The sequence below is a fragment of the Neofelis nebulosa genome, chromosome 3, assembly GCF_028018385.1.
Source record: "Neofelis nebulosa isolate mNeoNeb1 chromosome 3, mNeoNeb1.pri, whole genome shotgun sequence".
Lineage (NCBI taxonomy): Eukaryota > Metazoa > Chordata > Mammalia > Carnivora > Felidae > Neofelis > Neofelis nebulosa.
The window spans coordinates 74703988-74726998 of NC_080784.1; the positions used below are offsets into that span (position 1 = coordinate 74703988).

The 23011-nt window shown below is 39.4% G+C and overlaps 1 protein-coding gene across 1 annotated transcript in view; it reads left to right on the top strand.

Moving 5' to 3' along the window:
- DCHS2 (dachsous cadherin-related 2) overlaps positions 1-23011 on the top strand; it is a 245584-nt gene that overhangs the window by 206442 nt on the left and 16131 nt on the right. The window contains exons 14-16 of the mRNA XM_058721111.1: positions 4566-4679; positions 14535-14746; positions 19183-19334. Of these exons, the coding sequence (XP_058577094.1) occupies positions 4566-4679; positions 14535-14746; positions 19183-19334 (478 nt within the window). The remainder of the gene's footprint in view (positions 1-4565; positions 4680-14534; positions 14747-19182; positions 19335-23011) is intronic.

The window sequence follows — 23011 nt, forward strand, 5'->3', positions numbered from 1 at the left end:
CTGTTTCCGATTCTGTGTCTCCCTCTCTCTCTGCCCCTCCCCCGTTCATGCTCTGTCTCTCTCTGTCCAAAAATAAATAAAAAACGTTGAAAAAAAAATTAAAAAAAAAAATTTAATCCCTTTATTTTATTTTTTTTTAATGTTTATTTATTTTTGAGAGAGACAGAAACAGAATGCAAGTGGGTTAGGGGCAGAGAGAGAGGGAGACAAGAATCCGAAGCAGGCTCCAGGCACTGAGCTGTCAGCCCAGAGCCTGACGCAGGGCTCGAACTCACGAGCCGTGAGATCATGACTTGAGCCGAAGTCAGACGCTCAACCAACTGAGCCACCCAGGTGCCCCCTAATCCCTTTATTTTTGAGAGAGAGAGCATGTTCATGTGAACACACACACGAGTAAGAGAAGAGCAAAGAGAATTCCAAGCAGGCTCCACGCTGTAAGCACAGAGCTGATGCAGGGCTCAATCCCATGAACTGTGAGATTGTGACCTGAGCTGAAATCCAGTTGGATGCTTAACTAACTGAGCCACCCAGCCACCCCCATAATTCTGCTTTTGAATAGATAGTTCACTGCTGCTGTAGATGGTATTTGTTTTTTTTTAATGTTTATTTTTTATTTTATTTTTGAGAAAGAGAGAGAGAGAGACAGAGCATGAACAGGGGAGGGGCAGAGAGAGGGAAACACAGAATCTGAAGCAGGTTCCAGGCTCCGGGCTGTCAGCCCAGAGCCCAATGCAGGGCTTGAACTTGCGAACCGAGAGATCATGACCTGAGCCGAAGTCGGAGGCTTAACTGATTGAGCCACCCACATGCCCCTGATATTAGTTTTTTAACTGTATTTTTGTAAAGAAAAAAACCAAGAACATGGAATGTATTACACTTTTGATGCAATGTTACACTTACAGTGAAATTCATAGAAGCTGAAAATGTAAATTTTTCTATATGTTTCAGTTGCCTGATGGGATTTAAAGGTACAGTGTTGGTTTTCATTTTATCATTCCTACCTTGATGTGAAATGAGCAGTAATTGTAAAACTTCTCTAGATGTCCAGAGAAAGACTTGTACTTAAAATGTGCACAATAAGCCAAGACTTAGAAGGATTCAAGGCCCATTAGTTATTTCCTCTTTTTGGGGGTGGTCTCAAATTTAACTTCATCCAAGGAAGAACATATATAACTATTTGTAGCTCTTTGCTGACATTAGCATCTACTTTGAAATATTTTCATCGAATGAAATTCTTCGTGTGCTACAATTTCACTTGATATCATGAACATTTTATTTGCAATAAAAATAGAATTGTTCCTTTTCTAAGAGAAGCCATCTGTGATTCTTATTTACAGTTCTTTGCTCATCTTTGTTCTTTTACATGTAAGCTATCTCCATGTTTTCTTTTGTAATCGGGTATATAATTAAAGCATCCTAACCCATAGAGAAAAGGCTGTCAGCAAGACTTACATCTTTTCTTGTACATAACTGTTTCTCTTATTACTGCCGTTCTTAAGAATATACGACTAGCCAGTTGAAATAAAATTTCCTGTGTTTAAAAACTAAATTGTATTGTAAGCACAGAATTGTGATTATGCACCAAAAGTAAAACATACTGCACTACTGGGAAGGCATATTCCTACCGAAAATATAAGGCATTTTTATATTAGTCATATGTCTCCTAACATGTAGTAAAATAAGTATCAGATTATGATGCAGCTTGAAAGATTCTCAACATGTGCAGCAACTTGATGCCACGAGGATTAATTAAAATCCTTTACATTGTCACCAAATGACTTCATAATTGGCTTGAAACGAACCACCACTTGGAAGCCTCAAAAAATGGTTTTAAAACTTTGTTACAGTTTATGTTAAACATAATGTTTTTAAAGAGAGTAATATATCCAGTTTTGCTTTTCCCATTCTTTCTCCATAATGAATTCTATTTTATGTCTTTTTTCAATGAATTTTCAATTTCGTGAACAGTGTCATATACTTGTTTCCTTAAATATGTATAGCGATCACTGCAGTTTTCTTTGAGTGTTAAGTGTTGAAAAGGCTCCTGGGGAATATATTATCTGTTCCAGGGCCTTTTCTTTCTTCTCTTCTCTTTAGTGAAACCCTTTTTAGTATCCAGAAAAAAGCAGATCTATTGATTTGGCCTGGTTTAGGGATTGTTTTTACTGTACCTTTGAGCAAGATGGCTTTCAAGCTTGGTCCCTGGGGCCTGCGCAGTAGAAGTCAATGAGGAGGCCCAGCAGAGGCCCAGAATAGGTGTTTTTTTTTTTTAGCTACTGCAAATTCCACTGTCAGATATTGTGTTATAGCAGTGAGGCATATATATATATATATGCCTTTTTTTCCACCATAGTTGCTGTTGGTTTAGAAGGGTCCTGTGGGCAGAGAGGTATTCTTCTAGCCTCTCAGGCTAGAACACTTCAGTGAGCATCTCCGTCTCTTACTTCCTCTGTCTCTTCTATTATCTCCTTTCTTCCCCTACTCTTTGGGCACCTATTATGTACAAAGGGACAAACTTTTAATATAGGGAACAATATGATTGATTCTCGAAAAGGCATGCTATGCATAAGAAAACAGCCCCTCTGATTTTCAAGTATATGAAATTTTAGAGGCAAAACTTATCTGGAGTTGCAGAAATCTATGGAACACAAATATACAGGAAACCTCCTGTGCTCTCACAGAATTAAGTCCAATTTAGTGGAAAGATAAGATTGGTCTTCGAGTGTGTTAAGTACAAGTCCCTGGATGAAAAACAAGTACCACAGTCTAGGTGCCAGAAGGGCTGATAACAAAAAGGAGAGATTTGTCTTCTCTATCAGGGATGGTAAATGAGCAGGCTCAGAATTGTAGTCAGGCCACAGCTGTGTTTTGTTCGACCCATGTGATGGCTTATGTTTTTCCCCTAAATTAAATTATGTTCTGACATTTATGAATTGGGAGATTTCACATGAAAACAAATATGAATTTTTGAGCTTCTCTTGACCAGAATTTAAAACTTCCTAAAGCCTGTTTTCTCTTCCCTACTGGCAGCAATGAGTTGAAGCTGAGTGCCTCAGGCACATCAGACAGTCTCTTGCTTTTTCCACCCATCTGTCTTCTTCATTTGCCCATGCTCTTACTTTTACCGAAGGCATCTGAGTTAATGATCCCTGCTGTGTGCTCCTCTCTGACACCACGTCAGCACCTGTGTTCTTCTCAAATGTTCCCTTTCAGTTTTCTTCTTGTGCCAATAAGCACGAGAAGACTCACATCATCAGACATCAGGGAAATTAAAATTAAAACCACAGTGAGATACTACCACACATCCATTAGAATGACTAAAATTAAGAAGACCAGTGGATATGGAGCAACTAGAAGTCTCATATGTTGCTAGCAGGAACGTAAAATGGTATAGTATCACTTTGGAAAATAGTTGGACAGTTTTTTATAAAGTTAAACATACACTCACTGTATGTGTTTACCCATGAGGAATGAAAACATATGTCCACACACTGTCACATGGATGTTTATAGCAGCTGTATTCATAATAGCCTCAAACTAAAAACAATCCAAATGTCCATATATGGAAAAATGTATCAACATATTGTGGTATGTCCATTCAGTAGAATATACTCTATAGCAAAAATGGAATGAACTCTTAATATTTGATTCTCCAAAAATAATGCCAATCAAAAGAAGACAGATACTGTATAAGTTGTATGTGTATGAAATTTTAGAAGCAAAACAAAGTAATAGTAAATCAGTGATTGTCTAGCACCAGAAGTAATAGGAAACTGGCTACAGAAAGTCACAAGGGAATTTTTTGGAGTGATAGAAATACTCTACATCTTGATCATGATGGTCGTTACACAGGTGCATATAGTTGTTCAAACACACATAAGAGTATACTTAAGATATGTGTATATTGTTGTATGTAAATGTTACCTTAATAAAGTTGATTAAATAAAAAATAATTACAAAAACCAAAAAGATGGGCAATTAAAAGAGGAGGACAAATGGACAACCTGGAGAGGAAGTAAAGCAGAAACAGCAAAGGGCATGAGATATTACACATGAAGACAGCAAAGTGCTGACTTGGGGCCCAAATGGATTCTTGAGAACCTTCCAGTGAAATCCCAGTTCTAATCACATCGTTGCCTCCCTCAGTGCTTGCTGATTCTTCTTTCATGCTGATAATCAGTCTGTTCCTATCATTTGAAATGTCATACGTCTGCCTTCCCCACTAAAAAAGTGTTTTCTGTCACATTACCTTGTTTATTCTTCCAGGGAACTTAGCACATCAGAAATCTACTTTGATTATGTATTTGTTTAATGGTTTATTGTCTGTCTCCTTCCGTTAGCTAATCACCATGAGATTGAGATCTTTTCTAACTTACTACTCTGTCTCTAGCACCTGGCATGGGATCTAGCTTATTGAAGACTCTCAATGACTAATCATTGAATGAATGAACAAATGAAAATGTAGTAAGCAAATAATAAGTACCCAGTGTTTGCTCTGGTTTTTCCCTGAAATTTTCTTTTCCTAAAGTTTTTTCTTTTTTTTTTTTTCAACCTAATTTTTGCAGGTACTTCTATTGTGACTGTAAAAGCTGTTGCTCCTGACCCAATACAAGACAGCATTAAATATTCAATTTTTAGTGGAAACGAAGATGGGGTTTTTTCCCTGTGCTCCAACTCAGGTAATCCTTCTGTTTCCTGTAATAACTTTATTTCCTGCTCCATTTAATGTTACTAGTAAGAAATACTTCTGCAAAGGAAACTCAAAATTTGAAAGGTAGAAACATGAGAGGAATATATTTGAAAAGGTAAACAAGAAACAAATTTTTTGTGGTAGCTGATGAGAAATTGTGAGAAATCAAGACCACTTCTTTATTTACATGTACTTGCTAAGAATCCTGTTCTTCACATTTCCAAATTAGGCAGTATCTAGCCTACCCTTTGAATTTTCGAAGACAAATTGGTTTCTACTTATAACTGTCTCATCTATTTGGGGCAGTGGGAGATATAGTAGGGAGACCATCAATATTGAGTTTGAATTGAAAATAACCACACATGTCTAGCCATAGGGCATTTTCACCATGAGATTCTTCTTAATGCGCCACTGAATGTCAACAATGCAACAAAAAAGGACAGCTGGAAAGGTTTCTGTGTGGTGGTAAAGAAATTACTTCCAAATACAGCATGTATTAAATTTAGCTTTAATAAGACCATTATTGTGTTTTAAATGAATACCAATTGATTATTTGAAACATACTTTTTGACCAACAACTAGATACATATCTACTGCTGCATTGTCAAACCTCAAGAAGAATGTTTTTAATAATTTCTATATTACCATACAACTGCTTTATTTAATCTGTACTACATGCACATGGGAAGAATTGAGAAGGGGGTAATTTCTTAAGCAAATGCCTTCTCGTCCCGGGGAGTGTTACGACTTTTTAGTCCACACCACCTTTGGTTGGCAGCCTTTCTGAGGTAGCTCTTCATCTCTTCACCCCAACGTTTGGTTCAAGGGTGGTGCAGGAAGCACCTTGTCTGTTGACAGGAGGGTCATTTTGCGAACATCACAAAGCCTTAATCTTCTAGTAGTCCGGGTATCTTAAGTTCCGGGAAAGGAGCATAGAATGTTTAGGAATAAGGCCAGTAGCCGAGACTGCACATTTCCCCAGGCTACCCACATCCTTCTGCCACGTCACCCTTCACATGACCCAGGCATGGCCCTATTTTTTCTAGAGTCTCTCGTCAAAATTCAGGTAAAATATGCCTACAGTTAGTCCAAAGAGGTCATCCACAGATAACTCTTTGCTTTTCAATTAAATATTTGTTTATGTTGAAATTTATTTCAAAATTTTACTGTGAAACAGCTACAAGATGATATGCTAAGACATATAAAACTATTTAATGAGCATGTACTTGCCACCTATCTCCAGAGAGGAGACGTTAGTAGAACCTCAGGAAGCCCTCTTGTGTCCCTTCCCTCTCACATCTCTCTTCCTTTATCTGAGGTAGTCTGTAACCAATAATCTGAATTTGGTATTGATCACTGCCTTTTTTTCATTATAATTTTCCCACTGTCTTTGAATCCCTAAACAATGTATTCTTTCATTTTACCTTGCTTGAAACATTGCAACAGAATCATGCTAACGTACTCTCTTCTATGACTTGATTTCTTCTGCTCAACATTTTTACTGTGACTTATAGTGCATAAACCATTATGCACACATTAATGAGGAGTAGCAAAGAATAAGTAGCAGCCGAGATCATAAAATAGAACACAACCATCATTGGTGCTCCCTCTGAGCTCTTTTCTGATTGCATCCTTTCTCTCTACTGCTCCAGGCTGACTAATGTCCCAACTTCAGGGATAATCACTCCCTCGTGACTTACAGGAAACGCACTTCTATACAATAAAGCTGTTTAAGGTTGCTTATTTTTGAATTTTATATAAATGGATTCATAGTCTATGTATTTTATTGAAATTTGATTCCTTTTATTCAAAATTAGAATCCTTCTTGTTAATGTGTGCAGATGGGGTTCTTTCATTTTCATTTCTTTGTGGCTTTCAGTTGTCAGTCTATGTCACAACTTATTTATCCATTCCACTGCTGATGGACAGGGAGGTTTTCCTGTGTGGGGATACAATAACAAGCGCTCTTAGGAGAAACCTTGTACGTGTCTTCTGGCACATATGTAAAGAGTTCTCTAGGCCCTAGAGTATAGGCTGGGCATATACATCAGAGGATGCATATGTTCAGCATTACAGATAGTGCCAAATTGTTCTACAAACTGCCTTGTCCCACTTCACGTGCCACCAGCACCGAATGGGGGCAATCGCGGTTGTTTGCGTCCTTTCTTACGCCAATCTGGCAGGTGCGAAGTGGTATCTCACTGGGGTTGTAATTTGCATTTCTGTATTACTCATGAATCTGAGCATTTTCTATAGTTTATTGGCCATTCCTATTTTCTCCCATATGAAAAATGCAGACTGATACACTTTGCTATTTTTCTACTGGGTTGTTTATGTTTCTCTTTCTGAAGCCTACGGATTTTTAACATATTTTATTAGCATTTGTCCTTTGCTTTTTTTAAATGTTTGTTTATTTTGAGAGAGAGTGAGCAGGGAAGGGCCAGGGAGAAAGGGAGACAGAGAATCCCAAGCAGGCTCCGCGCTGTCAGCACAGGAACCGTGAAATCATGACCTGAGCCAAAATCAAGAGTCAGACACTTAACCAACTGAGCCACCCAGGCACCCCCTTTGTCTGTTTTTTTTTTTCTTTTGAAAATTTTTATTTTGTGACTTGTCTTTCACTCTCTTACTGGCACATTTTTATTTTAGTTAGAATTAATCAGCCTTTTACTTTATGATTTTCCCGTTTTGTAGGTGAAGAGACTCTTCCCTATCCTGAGATCATGAATATATTGTTACATTGTCTTTTAAGCTTTTTATAGTTTTCCTGTGTTTCATGTTTACATGTGTAGTGCATCTAGAATTGAGTTTCATGTTTTGCATGAGTTAGGGATAACTTTCCTTTTTCTTTTTCTTCTTCTTTTTTAAAAAGAGGATTACCAGTTATCCCAATGGCAAAACCCTCACGGTCATGTTATTTTCCCATGACCCTTTAGAGGCTCCTTGACTCCTTTGCATTCATCTCCTTTTCTATCCACACAGCACTACCAAACTCCCTTAATCATGTAGGCTTTCTAATCAGTTTTCATACCAAGGAAGCAGCCCCATCCTCCTGTTCTTCAGGAGTATAGTAGATGTTATTGGCCCTTTGCTCTAATATAAATCATTGTACCCACTTGCCAAGTTTTCACACACACACACACACACACACACACACACACATATGTATACACACACACACACACACACACACACACAGCCTATTGGGATTTTTTTTTCCAAGAAAAGAAGATTTATTCATAAGTCTTTGGGTGATGGAACATCTATCGACACCTTTCATGCATTTAGCCCATGTAATCATGGCATGCATATTTAATTTCAGGTGAAACCTCATCCTAATTAACAAAGAAAATGTCCAAAACAATTGCATAGCCCCAATCTAGAATTAAGTAATTAAGTTATCAGGCCAAAGTATCCTCCTCACAAAGCCCTGTATAGCTATGTAGGATAGTTAATAATCATCTACCAAAGCTTCTCTTTTTTAAAACTGTGGTAAACTCTTTTTTAACACTATTTTTCTCTCTTTTAGCAAAATTTTAAGTGGGCAATACAGTATTGCTAACTATTGGGGTAGTGTTGTCTCTCAGATTTCTAGAACTTAGGCATCTTGCATAACTAAAACTTTATACCCCCTGAACAGCAACTCCCCATTGCCCCTCCCCCATGGCAGCTGGCTGCCACAATTCTACTCCTTGCCCCTAGGAATTTGACTATTTTAGATACCTCATATAAGTGGAATCATGCAATATTTGTCTTTCTGTGACTTAACCTAATTCCGCAGGGTTCGTCCATGTTGTCACATATGGCGGGATTTTCTTCTTTGTTAGGACTGAATAATGTGCCATTGTATGTATAGACTACATTTTCTTTCTTCATTCATCCATCAACAGACGTTTAGGTTGCTAGAATTTTTTTATTGGAATTGTATCAATTCTAAATATCAGTTTGGGGAAAACTAATATCTTTATGGTATTGTCTTCTAATTCAGGGATAATATATAAAATCACATCCATTTATTCCTTAATATATTTTAATACAGGTTTAAATTTTTTATACCAGGCATGAATGGTTCTTATTAGATTTAGTCTAAATACTTTATACTTTTTCTTGCTAAAGTAAATGGAAACAATGATTTTTATGACAGTGCTGTTAGGTATACTTCAAATTGGCTTTTACATTTTAATTTAGTACCTAGCAAACCTGTAAACTCTTATTGGTTCTAATATTTTTCTGAACATTCAAAATATACAATCATTACCTGAAAATGACCATTTCCCCCTGTGTTTGTTGGAGTTATATAGCTATCTTCTAGCATTAACCAATATCCTGCTCCTGAATAATACAAGAGACTTAGAATTCTTTATCTCCAAATATCCCTGTTTCAATTTATAAATTTTTGTGGGTTATAATTTTAGTTCTTTCAAATTAGACATGATGAATATTTTTAAACAGATTTATCTGCTTCTTTGCTAACTGTTCTTTCTTACATCTCAGACTTTCCTCTGCTTTTATCTTCTTTCTGCCTGAAGTACATCCTGTAGTGAGAGTCTGTCATAGTAAACTTCTTCAGATTTTGGTTGTCTAAAAATGTCTTTGTTTAATTCTTGTTTTCCAAAGATATTTTTGCTGGTCTAAGTTCACAGTTATTTTCTCTCATCACATTTAAGATATTATCCTACTGTCTTCTGGTTCCTAATTGTTGCCTTAAGAAGTCAGCTGTTGATCTAAATATAACTTATTTGTATCTTTTTGGGGGGAACTCTAGTTGGACAAGTATTGAGCCAGACACTCTCTCCTACATTTATCTTTCATATTTTTATCTCCTTGCCCCTTTGTCTTCAATCTAGGGAACTGTATTTTTTATTTCCAGAAGTTCCCTTTGGTTCTTTGTCAACAATTCCCGGTCTTGTAAAAAAAATAATATCTCTTTTTGGGGTGCCTGGGTGGCTCAGTCAGTTGGGCATCTGACTTCAGCTAAGGTCATGATCTCACGGTGTGTGGGTTCAAGCCCCACATCGGGCTCTGTGTTGACAGCTCAGAGCCTAGAGCCTGCTTCAGATTCTGTGTCTCCTTCTTTGCCCCTCCCCCGCTTGTGCTCTGTCTCTGTCTCTCAAAAATAAATAAATGTGAAAAAAAAATTTTTTAAGTAATCTCTTTTTTAAAAATCGAAGTATAGTTAACACACGGTGTTACCTCAGTTTCAGGTACAACATAGTGATTTGACAAGCCTATAGGTTATATACTTCACTCACCGCAAGTGTAACTGCCCTCTGTCACCATACACTGCTATTACAATATTATTGACTATATCCCCTATGCGGTACCTTTCATCCCTGTGATTTATCCATTCCATAATTGGAAACGTGTAAGTAGTCTCGTATTCCCTGCTCATGTTTCAAAGCTTTTAAAAATGTATTTAAACATATGTGAAAGTCACATTCTGTGTCCAATAATTCCAGCATCTTAAATCTTTGATGATTTATTCATATTTCTGTGGATTTGCTACCTTTCACTCATGGTACTTTATTTCTCTGTGATTTTTGTACTCATTAACTATGAGCTGCTCATTATCCTTGAAACTTTTTCTTGGAGGATTCTTTGCAGACCAGATTGAATTCATGCCCTTGAGAGGGGATTTGTTTTCCTTCTGCAAATTGCCTGGGTACATCATCAAGCAAAGAGTAGCCTAAATTTAATTATTGAAGGTTTTTACAAATATATAGCTGTGAAAGTATGGCTACCATAAATTGTGCTTAAGTTAATGAATTCACAGCAGAAACTTTTTCTCCCTCCCAACCAACACCAAGGTCAAGAAAAACAGGTTTCTGTGCATCAGTTCTTCACTTGTTTTTGTCTTTTAAATATTGATCATTCACCTGAGGCATAGGTAGCCTTTGAGTTTACAGCTTTATTCCAGGTTTTCCACTAGACTCTTCCTTCACCTTTTGGGTTCGGGCCTCTTCCCTTGCTTTTCTACCCTGTGGGACTATCAGAGATGAATCTCAAGGAAGAAGGTTGGAGACTTTTCGAATAAAAATGGGATTTTAGTGCTTGCTTAACTCCATGGATTACTGTTTTCAGTTATTTTTTTGTCCTCTGAGGATTGCTTTCTGCTATACCAACTCAACAATTCATTTCAATACACACACACACACACGCACACACACACACTTCATCAAGCATTTTAGTTGTTTTTATTATGAGGTCTTCCAAACTGCTGTCAAGAAACTTTTTTAAAAACCTTTTATTATATTCATCTTTCATGCCACCTTCATCGCATAATCTTCAAACTTGTGTGTAAAGGTACCTAATATAGCCTTTATAATAAATACATATTTTTAAATAAGTGGGTTTTTTTTTTAATTTTTTTTAATGTTTATTTATTTTTGAGAGAGAAAGAGGCAGAATGCTCTGGGTTAGGGGCAGAGAGAGAGGAAGACACAGAATCCAAAGCAGACTCCAGGCTCCAAGCTGTCAGCACAGAGCCCAATGCGGGGCTCGAACCCATGAGCTGTGAGATCATGACCTGAGCCAAAGTCGGACACTCAACCGACTGAGCCACCCAGGCACCCCTATGATATATATGTATTTTAAGCCATTATACCAGTTAAAATAGAAAACTGGTGTGTATGAAAAATCAGTAAAGTTCTCTAAGGTTATGATTACTCTTCTTAAAGGTAAAAATGTGAGAAATCCATTTTATTAGTTACTGATTTAATAAGTTATGATAACATGGATCTCTGATGAGAACTGTTTTCTGTTTGTGCCAGTGTTTTCCCTCTTTTGTAGTCACAAACCAAAGGTTTACTTTTATATTCAAACTCCTTGTCACTTTAGCTTAAAAACATCTACTCACTGTCCAAACCAGAAAGAATTTTGAAGTTTTACTCACGTCATGTATGTAAATAACAAATGGTAGTATTCAACCATGATTTGTAGATTAACATAAAACAAAGTGATCGAATTTGCAATGTTTTGAGGATGCAGTTTTAGCAGGAGATAGTTTAAAGGCTTTTGGACAACATAAATATTTATCCCATTCTGCTTTGGATATATACATATGCACATGCACAGTTTGTAATGGATTGAAGTAACCTGATTATGCTCTTGAGCATTTAGCATTTGAAGAATCTAAATCTCGTTTTGATGTGTATTTGGTAACTTGGGCAAAAGCTCCATGTGTACATATATCAGAAAGAAAATGTTACTGCAGTTTCATTCTCACGTTGTTATATCACTGGCACCGTAACACGTAAAAATGAACACGAAGTTGGTATCCACAAGGCTTCTACTGTAAGGAAGACGTGGACTACTGCCCGTAATGAGAGCTCAGTGGTTCTCGCATCTCACTGGTGGCAGTAAATCCTCGATATCTCTGAGAAGAATATACACATATCATCCAAGGCAAAGGCGGGTCTAGTAGGTGTGCCAGCCCTGAGTCATCTGACAGACGGGTTGTTGTCTTTCTTACTTACACGACGTTCACAGCATATGCCAATTATTATGCCAAAAATAAAAACCGGGCAAGGAAAGCATTAGAACTGCAGATCCATTCCAAGTGCAAAATTCCAATTATCAAAGCCTAGACACAAGCGTTTTATTAAAAAATCCGCTTTGATCTGCGCTATAATTGGCACACTTTCTACTAAGTGACACTGGCAATATAGTGTTGCATTTCTATTTTATTTTTCCTTTGCTAACAGTAACAGAACATGATAGCAAGCTAAGTGCTCTGCTTGGTGGAGACAGAGTGCTTTGGGCCTACCTCAGTCTGGGGTTCCTTGGCCATTTGGGGCTGTGGGCTCAGCCCTTGTTCCACAGTTTCTGAAGACCAGCTTCTTTCATCATCAGCTCATCAAAATGCACCTTTATGATTTTTCCAGCTGCCAACAGTCATATCTACCCTAAATTTTCCGTCAGGGGTGTTGGTAACATCAGATGGTGGTTTGTAAATGTAGTTTGGTTTTCTGAATTGATAACTGGTGACAATAAATAAAAGTGAGTTTGTGACATTTCAACTTTTGTAGTGTAGTGAGTTACTCTTATAGAATATACTTAATTTTTCTTAATAACAGAATAGAAGCTATAAAACTCCCCCCCCCCCCCCAAACAACAACAACAACAAACCTCTCAATACCAAAGTTAGGATGCTTGAGCAAGGTATGATTCCCATTAACATCCAGGTAAGTACCTAAGAGCCTGACATTTTCTTGGGCTAGGCTGGTTGTCTAGGGAAACTGGTTCCAATAGAACAGGAAGAACTGTGGCTTCCAGGCCATATTTCCAGAAACAGTACAGGTTCTTTCACCTGAAGATCAAACTTCAATTAGTCCATGGCTATTAAATGTTTTCTTTCTAAATTTAGAGCTTTTATAGATACTTGTCTATACCTGATGATGGTGGGGATGAGAAACATGGGTAGGACACTGCAATCTAGATCATGTTCCTGCAAAGGAACATTCTAAATATGCACTCTATTCTTTCTCCCAGCAATCCTATAAAGTCGTTATTAATATCCTCATTTTCTAGAAGAGGAAACCCAGCTCCGTGGAACCTGAATAACTTACTGGTGGTAGAGCCAGGTAATTTACCTAAACTAAATAGCCAGGGCTAGGATTTATGCTTGGTTTCACGTGTCTCAAACTCCAAATCTGTGCTCATTCAATGAATCTCCATTTGATGGAATTTCTGACAGTAAGAACTAAGTAAATTATGATACTAAGATAACAATAGTAATAAATTCAGTAAGAAATTTGACAGTAAAAAGGGAGAAAAAACAGAGCAGAAAGTAGAGAAGGAAATTATATTGGGGGGGGACGTTTTCTTAAATTGGGGGAGAAACTTGTACAAGGTATAAGCCTCAAGAGTCAGTTTCCCTAACCTGGTTAGGGTTAATGTGTATTATTGAGTGCCTTCGGTAGGCCAGACCCTGAGCTAAGTAGGTACTGGGGATATGACGGTCGGTGCAAGAGACAGGCAGCCATCCGTACCTTTGTGAGCTTCTAAACCAAGAGGAGTAACCAGACTGGAATAGGTGAGTACAGTAAATGCAGAAACTTTGTGAGAGTCTGTTGCAGGCTGACCATAGTGATGGTACATACAAAGGTGGCTGATCTGGAAAGATCCCTGAGGAAGCACAGAAGTGGGGACCATGCCAGGCAGATGGAAAAGCATGCATGGCGACTCTGAAATGAGAATTTGAGGAACAGAACATTTATGAGAGTTGTGAGCAGAGCAGAGAGAGTAAAGTGGGGACTGGCACAAAGGAGACTCCTTAGGCAGGAAAGTCCTGAGCAAGTTGACCCTGTGGTGGTTAAAAATGCTGAGCTCTATCATAATCATTGTGGAAAAGCATGGAAGGGATTTATGTGGAACAATGACAGTGTCCATTTGTATTATTCAGTTCAGAATGGGAACTGGATTAACAGAGACCAGGTGAGTGATCTCACAGGACCCCTAAAGCAAAGGACAAGATGGAAAATACCGGTGGCTTGGAGGAAGGCAGCAACAGCGAAGATGGAGGGTGGATTGAAAAGACATTTGAAAGGTCAACTTTGCAGACATGGTTATGGACTAAATATGGAGAGAGAAGGGCGATTTAAGAGACAGCTCCCACATTTCAGCTATTTCATAGTTTCTTTCCCTCCTCATGTCTGAACCTTGCAAATACCAGCACATTCTCAACTTTTTTCACAATGACCCCAGTCGGGAGGGAAGGGAGGCTGGCCAATGGGAGACTTTCAGGGACAGGTGATGGTGCAAGCGTTTGAGTCAAAGGTGATTTGGAACTTCTTAAATAATTAACTACAACATCATGTTTTTTTCTCCCTCGGAATAAAAATAGGAGAACTCACTGTGAAAGAACCCAAGTTTCTGGATTTTGAAGTCAGAAATGAAGTACAACTCATCATTTTAGCAGAAAGTAGGGGGCATAGGGCCTTCAGCAAAGTAGCAGTCTTGATACAAGATGTGAATGATAATTTACCGTGCTTTGAGCAGAGCGTGTACCAAGTATCAGTGCCTGAAGGCCCGTTCTACAATGCTCGCATCATACAGGTAACAGAAATGTGTTTTGTGGATGTGTGAGTGTGTGGGGATTGTTATCAGTATACATCAAAATATCTAAAGCTTTTTCTAGGACATAAATGAAATATTTCCAGGGATATAAAATGTGTGATGAACTGGATGACAGCTTAGGTTGAAGGAAGTCTGAAGCTTAGAGTTTCTGAGTTCACGTTTCTTCCTCTCCTCATCCCATGCTCAGTTAGTACCCACCTGCTGTCCCTAGGGACTCTGTCCAGCACCAGCAGGGAGTATACAGGGGCACAAAAACAGCTCATCTTGCCATGTGTACAATTTAGTGGGGAAGTCAGAAAAGTAAGTATATAATTTAAAGGCACGTTATTAATGTTAAATAGAAGTGCCTATTTAATGTCATGAGAGCAAAGAGGAGACACAAACTCTTCCTGGAGAAACAGCATAAGGCTTCACAGAAGAATGATATTTACACTTGGTCTTCAAGGGTGAGCAGGTACTCGCCAGGGGGAGCTGCAGCCAGAGCAACGTGGACCGAGGCACAGACACATGGGAGAGCTCCCTGGGTTCAAAATTTGCGGACATTTTATGTGAAAGGCACAGATCCGCTGTTTCCAGCCTAATGCCATCTCAGAAAAAAGGGCCAGGCCGTGAAAAAGATCATCTGTTGTTAAGGTAGTCTTGTTCAGGCTCTAAAACCCACTCATCCTTGATAGTCTTTCTTCCTACTGTGGGACTAGTACCCAGTTTTACCTTTCCCATCACAGTTGAATTGCTGTTTTATACTCAAGAACTTGGACATTTGGAAATGCACAACCCCGTGGGAACCCACACGGGAAATCAGTATAAAAACCCCTTCCTGGCAAAGTCAGCAGCATACCAGGGCCTTCCCTTTGGCCTTTGTAACCCCTCTACTGTGATCCGGCCCCTAGTGATGATCACACTCCTTTCTCTCTAGGTGGATGGGGTCAGGAGGCTAGATGACAGGTTAGTACACTTGGTGGACAAGACCTCCCACAATGCTCTGCTGTGCAGCTACCCTCACCTGCATATGGAGAGATGCCTTTGTTTGACTTCCAGTTCAGTTCCAGATACACATGTGCCCCTCTGTTGGTGCAGACAAGACCAGTGCAGTCTCAGGAGTCTTGGAGTCTTAGCTCCATGCCCCAGGATTTCCTCTGCTCTTTTTGCAGATTTCTTTTGTGTGACAGTAGCCTGATGGCTGCAGTCGCCAGCCTGTCCCACAAGTGCTGTGTCTTTACTTTGGCTTCAGCCATGACTGAGATGTTGAAGAAGAAAGCAAGGGCATTCACTTTTCCAATCTGTATCACCCTGCGCAGTGATGCCTGTTTAGCGGGGATGGCAGACGCCTCCAGAGCCACTGTGTGGCCTGCTTTGTCACAGAGGGCCCCTGCCCTGGGATGCTGATGCCTTGCACTTCTTTGTCATGCATCCTGACTTGGATAGAGCTAGACTGCTCAGTGTGGAATACAAGAAGGTGAAGACACTGTTAAAGCCCAGGTACAACAAGTGAGTGAGAGCCTGACCCACCAGTGCGTCCGGTTAGGTCAAACTTCAAGAAGGTTGAGTCAGGGACAGATACAATGAACTTTGTTCTTCACATTTTAGGTCATTTGACTCTCTCAGGAAACCAGACCTGCCATCTCCCTGTGTTTCTGTTCAGAGAAATAAGAACTTATTTCTGGAATTACAGTTCCAGAAATAAGGTTCTGGAGTTACAGTATCTGTGGTAGTTCTTGCTTTTGCCGGCACACTGTCCAGACTTCCCGCTTTTGGTTATAGCCCCGCAAACTTACCTTAGGAACTGCCCATCCCCCGTCAGATGCAGTCTTGGTGAGATTGTCAGCCAAGGTAGTGACTTGTCCCCTGTCCCTGTCCCCTGTCAAAGGTGTTGTCATCTGCCTCAGTCTCATACAGACTTTCTCTCCCTAGAATTTGAATCTTGAGTGGTAAGACACCAGCACAGAGGCACAGGAGAGCTGACTTATCTTGGTGGAAACAGTTCAAAGCTGTGCCCCCAGAGTGGCCCAGGTTCTTGGCCTTCACCCGGACACTATCTTCCTTTTTCTTTTTTAATGGGCTTTTTAAATTTTTTATTTCTATTTGAAAGAGAGAGAGCACATGAGTGGTGGAGGGGAGCAGATAGAGAGAATCTTAAGCAGGCTCCATGCTTAGCATGGAGCCTGACATCGGGCTCAATCCCATGACCCTGGGGTCATGACTTGAGCCAAAATCAAGAGTTGGATGCTTAAGTGACTGAGCCACCCAGGTGCCCCGGAATACTATCTTTTTTTTTTTTTAATGTTTATTTATTTTAGAGACAGAGGACAAGTGGGGGAAGGGCAGAGAGAGAGGGAGACACAGAATCTGAAGCAGGCTCCAGGCTCTGAGCTGTCAGCCCAGAGTCCAACACGGGGCTTGAACCCACGAACCGTGAGATTATAACCTGAGCCAAAGTCGGACACTTAACCGACTGAACCACCCAGGCACCTCAGAATGCCGTCTTTCAGATCCATTTCTCCTGGCAAAGTTAGCCCTGGCAGATATGTACTGCTGGCATCCTAAAATCCTAACTGATACACCTCCTGGGAGACCTACTCTCTGTAACACTTCAAGCACTCAGGGGACACGATGGGTTTTATTCTACCCAGATGCATATGAGTTTCTTTTCCTGGTGATCTCGAAGGAACTGTGTATTGCTGCCTTTCTTTACTGAGTAGCTGACTTGGGTGCCCTCCTGATGAGGTCCTCGATGTCCCACTTGGGCCACTCAGGATCCCCTGAGATCTGGCAACAGTGTGAAGGATAGACTGAGAGGGGAAGGAGTTAGAAGCAAACGCCCATCAGGACAGCAGTCACCCAGGAGAGAGATGATGGGAATGTGAGGTGCAGTCAGGCCAAAGCTGAGGGACACAGAGGATAAAAATAAGTAGAAAAAAATTTTAATTAATCAGTAAATTTATTCTTAAACAAGATCTCGAATTCACTAATAGAATTAGTTTTGTGATTAAAATGTAATGCAGACTAAATAATATATCTCCATGGAGAATGATGCAAAACTTCTGTTTCATCCTCAATATTACTTTGATAATTTACTAAATAAATGATCAGGATCTAAATTTGCTAGCACGAAATCTAGGCTGTTTCATTAATTAAAAGTCCTTCTCAAATGAGACTTTCAATAAAATATGAAAAAATGCACACATATGGCCTATTTTACAGGCAATACTTTAAGCAGGAAAAACAGCAAATGAACAACTACCATTCACTATGCAGGGATTTCTTCCATTTTCTGGTACTGGCATGAATCTAAATATAGTACTGGAAACCCTCTATTCAAGCAAATTAGATTTCTTTTCAAGTACAGTACCTTGTTTTATCATACTTTATTGTACTTCACAGGTACTGTATTTTTTTTTTTTTTTTTTTTTTTTTTTTTTACCAATGGAAGGTTTATGGCAGCCTGTATCAAGCAAGTCTACTGGCGCCATTTTTCCAACAGCATTTGCTCACGTTGTGTCACAGTTTGGTAATTCCTGCAATATTCACACTTTTTCGTTATTACTATATCTGCTATGGTGATAGCGATCAGTGGTTTCTTGAGATGGAAGCCCTACCTGGTGAACGTGCTGTGAACACTGCTGGAATGACAACAAAGGATTTAGAATATTCCAGAAACTGAGTTGAAAAAGCAGGGGCAAGGTTTGGGATGACTGGCTCCCATTTTGAAAGAAGTTCTCCCGTGGGTAAAATGCTATCAAACAGCATCACACGCTACAGAGAAATCATTCACGAAAGGAAGAGTCAATGGATGTGGCAAACTTCATTGTCGTCTCATTTTAAGAAATTGCCACAGCCACCCCAGCCTTCGCCAACCAGCACCCTGGTCAGTCGGCAGCCATCAACACAGAGGCAAGACTCACTGAAAGTTCAGATGATGGTTAGCATTTTTTAGCAATAAAGTATTTTTAAATGAAGATATGCACATTGTTTCTTTAGATACAATGCTATGGCACACTTAATAGACTACAGTAGAGTGTAAACATACCTTTTATATGCACTGGCAACAAAAAATTCATTTTCCTTGCTTCATTACAATATTTGTTTTATTTTGGTGGTCTGGAACTGAACCCGCAATAACTCTGAGGTATCCCTGTATTTTTTCCTCTTGCCTAAAATTATAGTTCAAAACATGTGCTACTCCCACTGAAAGTTATTTGGAAATCCTTTGAATGAGCATGCAGAATAGTTTTCTCACCCATTTCCTACTGTATTATAAATGTAAGCTTCAGCCATTTGTTGCTAGTCCTTTGATCATTGTTTTTAGAGCATGTTTGACAATTCATAATTATTTCACAGTGTATTTGTCTGAAAAACAGCCTAAACCCATATTGCAGATAACACTCTTATCTAATGGAAGAGTTGCTTCCTCACAGGTTTTTGCTACCGACCTGGACAGTGGATTGAATGGCCTCATTGAGTACTCTATTCTCTCTGGGAACCAAGGGGACGCCTTCCACATGGACGCGCTGAGTGGTGTAGTGACAGCAAATGCGATTCTAGATTATGAGTTCACCAATTCCTACAGGTCTGTTCCAGACTCAGGTCCATTTTGCTCATTTATTCTGCTTGTTGCTGACAAAATTGTTGCTTTGGCCATGACTTCCTGTTATGTAAGTTTAAGTTGTAAAACATGTTTCCCTTTGATCCAACTTATGATCACCCTTGTGATACACTGAAGGAGTCTTAGAAAGTATTTACTATTTGGAAGAGGTGATTACACTGGAAGAACTTTAGGGTCCCCTGTAGTTCTGAGCTTTTATGAATGTTGGATGCTATTAAGTACTAAATGAGAGACCTTAAAAAAGACAGTATTTGTGAAATGCCTACTGAATTATAGAGTGCTCTATAATTGTTATTGTTTTTTTAAAATAGTGAAGACTGAATGACATTTCTTTTTTTAATTCTTTTTTCTTAAAGTTTATTTCTGAGAAAGAGAGAGAGAGACAGAGAGAGACAGAGAGAGAGAGAGAGGGAGAATATGAAAGGCAGGAAGAGAGGGAGACAGAGAATCTGAAACAGGCTCCAGGCTCTGAGCTGTCAGCACAGAGCCAGATGCAGGGCTCAAACCCACAAACCTCGAGATCATGACCTGAGCCAAAGTCAGACGTTTAACAGACTGAGCCACCCAGGCACCCCTCTCTTTTTAAGTCTGTCCTCAGTTTTGTGTATGAAAGTACAACCCTGTCATCGGGTCCTTGTGGCAGTACTGTATCCTAACAGAAATGATCTTGTTAAGCATACATTTCAACATTAAGTATATTTTGTCTAGAGTTCAAGGTACACAGAATTATGCAGAATTCTATAAAAGAGAATACTAGTGTTGTGGGTCTTCTAGTCATTTTTAAAAGTCAGTGCTACAAAAGTCTAGCTATACCTGCAGATATAGTTATGGCATCACAGTCTATAAAAGAAAAAGGAAAAGACTCTAAGGAATGCAAAATGTCCAAGTATGGGGATTGCCTCAAGAATGATGGCCCAGCCTTGCACGCGATTTGACAGGCGAACATGGTTTCTCTGTAAGTGCCAATAAGGAGCGAGCCATAGGCTATATGAGTGAGTGGGAGAAATCAGGTGCACGCTGGGGCTTATTCTGCAGGCCTGAACCAAGGCACACGCATCTACTCTATTTTGGGAAGAAAACATAGCAAACTTAACCTTGTTTGTCTCTGGAGAAGTGGTCATGGGGCAAAGCTGGGGTCAGAGGCTTGGCTTTCTCATTGTGCATTTCAGGGTGCTTTATATTCATATATTTCGTACATTCTTCTGAAAGGCCTTACACATACGGCGTTTCCCTCAGTCTTCAGAGTCCCCTCCTGAGGAAGCTAAGGAGCATTTTCTCATTCACAGGGTAAGACAGCAGACACACGGTGGCTTGCTGAGGGCCAGAGAACCACTTAATGATCAAACATAGGCTCACGCCCAAGTGTTCTGATTTTGACTCACGCTGTTTCCACGGTACGGCCTACAGAGCAGACCTTCTACGCAGGGGAAAAACAGGCATATGAAAGACCCGAGTGCCAATGTTCTCCTAGGCCAGGCTACTTTCATGTTTTATGAAGAAAGTGCAGTAAACGCATGTGGTTGAGCCGCGAGAACGGATTACAGTGGGATCTGTTACAGGGCGGATTGGATTAATTAACCTCTGAAAACCTTCCCGGCTCTAAAAATTTGATTGTTTAGTTCTTTTTGTTTAATATATTTCAAAATATGACTTCAAAAGCATTTTAAAAGTTTAAGAACTTGCCCTGTAATAGCCAGTAGGATTTTTTTGAGTAATATTTTAATGTAATCAATTGTTATGATACTTATTGTATAAATATATTAAAACCGGCTGTATAAGTATGTTAAAACCCATTTCTGCTACATTGTTTCTACAGTCATTTTAAGCCTAGAGCCGGTTTTGTCTCTCTGTAGATGACTGCAGGTAATTCTCAGCCTAGTGTCACCTGAGTGATTACAAATTCGGAGATTATTGAAGGTCTGCTGTGTTCTAGGAACTAAGCATTTCCGGATTGTAATGACTTTCTGCCCTAACGTTCTTTTTACTCAATGGAGCCTAATTAGCAATTAAATCTGACTCCTTTCAGCTTTTTCCTATTTGCGTCATCATTTCAATGTTCCCAACGTCTAAACTGGCCCCAGTATTTAGAAGTGCCCCTCTCCAATTCCCCATGAAGAATTTCACTCAAGGCTAGAGAAACGGGAATTGAGAGACTTTGAACTATACACACACTGCCACTGAGAGATAAAGAGACAACCATCGCGCGCACGCGCACACACCCACGCACCCCTGAGCCACCCTCCCCACCCCCGCCCCCCAGTCTCCACTATCACCAAGGCCAGGAAATATTTTAAATCTCCTGCCTGTTTATGTTCTCCCCTTAGGCTTCTCTTCCTCTTTAGGGCTTTCGCTGATACTTAAAGTGGTGGGAAATGCAGGATGATTTTCCCCTAGCCTCCTACATCATTAGTGGATGCTTTGGAAATGGTGCCATTTAGCCTTTTGACTTTCCTTTTGAAGTATTGCTATTTTGTCAGATTGAAGAAAACATTCCCAATTCTAACCCTCTGTTTTACAATATAAAATGAAGGGAAAATCAGTTATGATTATACTCAATATAAATGCATTAAATAAAAATTAAATGATTTTTAGATCTCATATTAAGCCACATATAAGAAAATTCAGTGGAGAGGTGATGACAAATTATAAAATAGCCCTTAGGTTCTATCTGACTGATAGTTCTGATTTTTAAAAACTATTTACCAAGCGTGAGGCCAGGGATGTAAAGATGTGTGAAAGAGTTCTTGTTTTTAGGGAACTCAAAAATCAAGTGCCCTTATAACCCATGACAGAAGGCATATTAATAATCACAATATTTACAGGTGTGCCTGGGTGGCCCAGTCAGTTAAATGTCCGGCTCAATTTTGGTTCAGGTCATGATTTCACAGTTTGTGAGCTCTGCACTGATGACATGAAGCCTGCTTGGGATTCTCTCACTCCCTCTGTCTTTGCCTCTCCCCTGCTCATTCTCTCTCTCTGTCTCTCTCTCTCTCTCTCTTAAAATAAGCTTAAAAAATAATCACAATAGTTGCCATTTATGGAGCTGCCTTATATGTCAAGTTTTCATAACAGATTAAGATTTACAGAAAGAGGAAATTGAAGTTCAGAGAGGTAAAGGTTTTTGCCAAAAAATATGCAGCATGTAAATGGTAGAATGGATGGGATTTTTGCCCATGTGAGTGGTCATTGTAGGCTTCCTACTCTACCATGTGAATAAATCTGTAAAGTCCATACTTGTATATTTATGAAACCCAAACCAGAAAAGGAAAAAAAAAAAACTTTAGGCAAATATGAGTTAAAGGTTTAAAACTTCAATTTCTGTAGCGTAAATACTCAAGGTCAAAGAGCAACACTAAACTCATACTCTCCACGGAGGGCTCATTATGACCTGGAGAGAAATAGTGCAAAGCAGTTATGTACACAAGGTAGGAAGTGGACTGCAATGTTAATTATCTTTTCCAAGATACATGATTCATAAACAGCAGCGCTGGAATGGCAACCCCATTTTGTTGATTCCCCATGAAAAAGGAATAAAAGACATTTTGGGAAAAAAGCCAGAAATTCATGGATATGCAAAAGTGTTTGGTATGTTTGGCAGTAACAAGGGGTGCATGCACCTGAGAAGCACCTGTGTGTGGGGT